The 4981-nt window shown below is 38.0% G+C and overlaps 1 protein-coding gene across 1 annotated transcript; it reads right to left on the bottom strand.

Annotated features, from left to right (window-relative positions):
• Nucleotides 1-615: 615 nt before the first annotated feature.
• Nucleotides 616-4726, bottom strand: LOC114740485 (uncharacterized). The gene is made up of 2 exons (XM_028928640.1): nucleotides 724-4726; nucleotides 616-638 (listed from the first exon to the last, which is right to left on the bottom strand). Exons 1-2 carry the CDS (start codon nucleotides 4724-4726, stop codon nucleotides 616-618), a joined length of 4026 nt encoding a protein of 1341 aa, XP_028784473.1.
• Nucleotides 4727-4981: the final 255 nt, after the last annotated feature.

The raw sequence follows: 4981 nt of genomic DNA, 5'->3' as shown, positions 1-4981 counted from the left end.
TTTATTTTTAAACATTAAATTTTATGGAACCTATTAGTGTTAAATAAAAGTTGAATGACCCGTGTGTATTAAATTTTCTCATCTCACACCTGTAGGTAATTTTCTCAACAAAAAAATCAACAAAATATTAGAAAAATTCAACATTAGCCATAAATAAAAGAGCGAAATATAAACAGAGTCTTCAAATTTCATTTAGTACTATTAGATCTCAGCGAACTTAATATTTACAAGCGTGATTTGTAAATGATATAACTCAATTTATAAATATAAAAAACTGACCTGCAAAATTAAATTATTTTGTAGACATGAAAATTTGATTTGTGAATTAAATTGCATATAACCTATTAATATTAAACAAAATTCAAAAGATTTATTTGCATTTAATTTTCTTATCAATGACTTGTAGGCAACTTTGTCAAACACATTTATCTTTATATAATATACTTTAAAAACTTTAGCTAGCCAGCCAGCCAACCAAACTTTCCGTAAATCATTAATAGTGTGTTTATTTCATTAAAAAATTTTTTTTTTGAGCAAAACAAGCCAATTTTATTAATACCAAAACAAAGGATACAAACACCAATAGCCACTCAAGGCCCAAGAAAAGAAAAACACTCACAAAGCCCTAAACATACAACCTAACACACCAAAAGAAAACAAAAAACGGAAAGTAAACAAACAGCACGCCTAAACTGCAAAAAAGCAAAACTAGTTAACCGATACCTTCCCTGATCATATCATCAGCAAACGAATTAGCAAGGTCCAATTGCAATAAAAGCCAAAGAGAGGATGGTGGCTGAGATAGCCATCCGTGAGGTACCATGCCTCTCATAACATTAGCTGCTAAATGATCAGCAGCTTTGTTCCCCAACCTGGAAACCAAGGCTAAATCCCAGCTCATCAAGGAGCCTTGCAACATCAAACACATCTTTAGAACTTCGATGCTCTGCCACTCACTTCCTTCAACATTTCCCTTCTTCATTCTATTAAACAATTCTGCACAATCAGTTTCTACTGTCACCATCTTCCCTTGTAGAAAATCAGCGCACTTGTAAGCCTCTATTAAAGCAAGACTTTCTGCCATAAAAGGAGTGGCAACTTCCACCTCCTTCCCTAATCCACCAATGAACTCACCTTCTTCATTTCTTCCAACAATTCCTACTGCTGCCCTTCCGCTCTTGTGACAAAAAGCTGCATCTATATTAAGTTTTATTCTTCCCCTAACAGGTCTTACCCATTTCTCCTTCCTTTCCTCAATATTAGAAGAAGTCAACCTTCTCCTATTACGCACAGTAGCCTCAGAAAAGTCTCTGACCAGTCTCATTGCCCCTGCCACGCAAAGCCATGGATCCACTTCTACTTTTTCAAAGATGAATTTGCATCTTGCTTTCCATATACCCCAGCAGATACCTGCAAAGAGGGCAATTTCATCATTTCCAGGGCATTCTTTCATCTGTAACCATTCTTCTAACCATCTACCAAAGCTACTCAATCCAACTTCTTTAAATTTCAAAGTAAGAGGAGATCCAAACCAGCACTTTTGTGCCCAGGGACATAGAAACAACATATGTTCAACAGATTCAGGATGAATTTGACAGATATCACACATAGGGCTACAAGAACACTTCCTTCTAAATAAAGCTTCCTTTGTTGCCAAGGCACTGTTGATAGCTCGCCAAATGAAATGCAGAACCTTTGGGGGCATTTTAATCCTCCATATACCACTCCAAAGAGATTTTGAAGGCTTATAAGAGGTAGTAGGATCTTTTTTCTCCATTTTTTCTGCTTTCTCCTTTGCTACTCTGTATCCCATCTTGACCGAATAAAACCCATCTCTACTTCTCAGCCAAATTAGTCTATCAGCACAATTCAAACCAGGGAGTTTAATCATTTTTATCCAGTCTTTTTCCTCATCACTCAAAATTCCCTCAACTTGTGTAAAATCCCACTTTCCATTAACAATTAAAGCCTTCACATATAAATCTTTTTTATCATCCTCCAACGTTCTACCTCTTAGTTTACAACCTTTAACAGATGGCAGCCATTTATCAGTGAAAATTTTCGCACTTCCACCATCATTAATCTTCCAACACAAATTCTCCTTCAACAGCTCCCTACCCTCCAAAATACTTGACCAGCACCAAGAAGCTTTATTTCCTTTTTTTGCATTTAGGAAATCACATTCTGGAAAATATAGCCCTTTTAAAATCCTGCACCAAAAATCCTCAGGATTTAGTAAAATTCTCCAGGCTGTCTTTGCCAGCAAAGCAAGATTAAACAGCTCCAAATCTCTGAATCCCAATCCCCCTTCCATCTTAGGAGCACTTAAAGACTTCCAAGACTTCCAATGAATTCTTCCTTCCTCATCTTTTTGCCCCCACCAGAATCTTGAAATCAAACTATCAAGTTCTCTACAGAAATTTTTAGGAAAACTAAAGCAAGACATGGGAAATATAGGAATAGCATTTGCCACAGCTTTTATCAAGATCTCTCTCCCAGCGAAGGTCACCAGCTTCTGCTTCCACCCTTGTAATTTGCTGCCCAATTTATTCTTTACAAAAGCTAGAGCCTTAGATTTTGATCTTCCCCACAGTAAAGGCAATCCCAAATACTTCCCAGGATCTGTACTTGCTTTAATTCCCAGTTCATCATATACATCTTTTTTCTGGGTTTCATCTGCGTTTTTTGAGAAGAAGACACAAGATTTATCAATATTAATAGCCTGACCTGAAGCGTTGCAATAAGCATCAAAAATCTTCTTCAGCACCCTACAATTCTGCTTTCTTGCATTAATGAAGAAGATGGCATCATCTGCAAAAAAACAGTGAGACAAAACTGGGCACTGATTTGCAAGCTTTATTCCACGCAGCCTATTATTATCCACATGCCATTGTACCATTTTTGAGAGTACATCAGCCGCAATGATGAAGAGATAAGGCGACAAAGGATCCCCTTGTCTAATACCCCTTTCCATATTCAGATCAGCTATTTTTCTTCCCCCCACCATCAAGTCCAAACTGACAGAGCTAACACATTCCATCACCCATCCAATCCACGTTTCACCAAAACCCATCCTCCTCATTACTGCCTCAATAAAGCACCATTCTAGCCTGTCATAGGCTTTATTCATATCTATCTTTACTGCCATTTCCACTTTCCTACCCTTCTTTTTATTTTTCAAATAATGAAAAGCTTCTTGGGCTACTATTATATTGTCCTGGATCAACCTTTCAGCTACAAAGGCTCTCTGATTTTCAGAAATGATTCTCATCAACAAAGGTTTCAATCTGTTGGCCAACACCTTAGAAATTATCTTGTAAACGAAGTTACAAAGACCTATTGGCCTAAATTGACCAACCTTTTCTGCAACATCAACCTTTGGGATTAAGACAATGTTGGTTTTATTAATAGGCTGCAAACTTACCTTGTGATCAAAAAAATCCTTTATCATCTCAACTAGTTCACCATTTATTTCTCCCCAAGCTGCATAGTAGAAACAACCAGAGAAGCCATCAGGACCTGGGGCTTTTAACCCATTCAACTGAAAAGCAGCCAGCTTGATTTCCTCCATTGTAACAGCTTTCTGTATCTTTTTATTATCTTCTTCAGATACTGTTTTATCAACATAAACTAAAGTTTCCTCCATATTCCTTCTGCCACCTGAAGCAAAGAGCTCAGAGTAGAACTTGGAAAAAGCATCATTTATATCTTTCTCCTCCTCCAACCACTCGCCATCTTCCCCTTTTAGCTTAACCACTTTATTCCTCACTCTTCTCTGGATAGTACATGAATGAAAAAATTTTGTATTTCGGTCTCCTGCAGAAAGCCAATTAATTCTTGACCTTTGCCACCAGTATTTTTCTTCCCTCTCCCAAGCCTCCTCAATTAGTTTTAGCAAAGAATCTGCCTCCTCTCTCCTAGCCTCATCAAGGATTCCACTGTTGCAAACTGAGAGTTTCAAAGTTAAATTCTCAATCAGCTTCTTTGCATTTGGAAAAGCTTCTTTACTCCATCCTAGCAGAATTTTTTTACAGTTTTTGAGTCTGGTTACAATATCATCAACACTGGCTCCTTCAATCCCTTCTCTAATTCTCCAACCTCTGCGAACTATAGGTAGGAAATCTTCATGTTCAGCCCATACTGCCTCAAACCTGAATAATTTTGGAACCTTCACATACCTATAATCACAGTCAATAACAAGCATGTGGTGGTCAGATCCCACTGGTTTGATGTGAAGCACCGCCGCCTTCTGAAAGATCATTCTGAATTCAGTGTTTCCAAAGGCCCTATCTAGCCGTTCCTTGATATGGTCAGTTCCCAGCCTTCTGTTACACCAAGTATACCAAGCACCATGATAATCCAAGTCCATAAGTTGACAATCCGCAAGCATACATTGAAAGTTCATAATTCTCCTTATATCTGCTGGAATTCTTCCCACTTTCTCAGAAATTGAAAGCACATCATTAAAATCTCCAGAGCAGATCCAAGAATCATTTATTTTAGCACCAATACTTCTCATCTTATTCCACACTGCCATCTTATCTTCAATACGGGGTGCCCCATATACACAGGTCACATACTTAGGTGCTGCCATAGTCGAAGAATCAAGGCTCATATGAATAATATTTTTGGAATGGTACCATATATTCACAGTAACATCCAGCTTCCACCATAATGCCAAGCCACCACTCCTTCCTCTCGGGTCTACATAAAATTCTTCATCCATCCTACATTTTCCTCTCAAACGCTGGAGTTTACTACTATGCATCCTGGTTTCCATTAGGAAGATGACCGAGGGATTAAACTTCAAACACTCATCCCTCAGTTTATTTATTGTCAAGGCCCTTCCCAAGCCTTGACAATTCCAGGATATGAACTTCATTGCTCTTGGGTGGCTGTTGAAGGACAGCCACCAAAACCCTCAACAAGCAATCCACTCATCTCTTTAACTTCCTTCTCAAATACTCTGCTCATATGATCA

The sequence above is a fragment of the Neltuma alba genome, unplaced genomic scaffold (assembly GCF_004799145.2).
Source record: "Neltuma alba isolate B1F8T4 unplaced genomic scaffold, ASM479914v2 tig00003162_pilon, whole genome shotgun sequence".
In the NCBI taxonomy this organism is placed as follows: Eukaryota; Viridiplantae; Streptophyta; class Magnoliopsida; order Fabales; family Fabaceae; genus Neltuma; species Neltuma alba.
The sequence above is the reverse complement of the archived record's forward strand: the minus strand, read 5'-3'. Positions and strand labels throughout refer to the sequence as shown.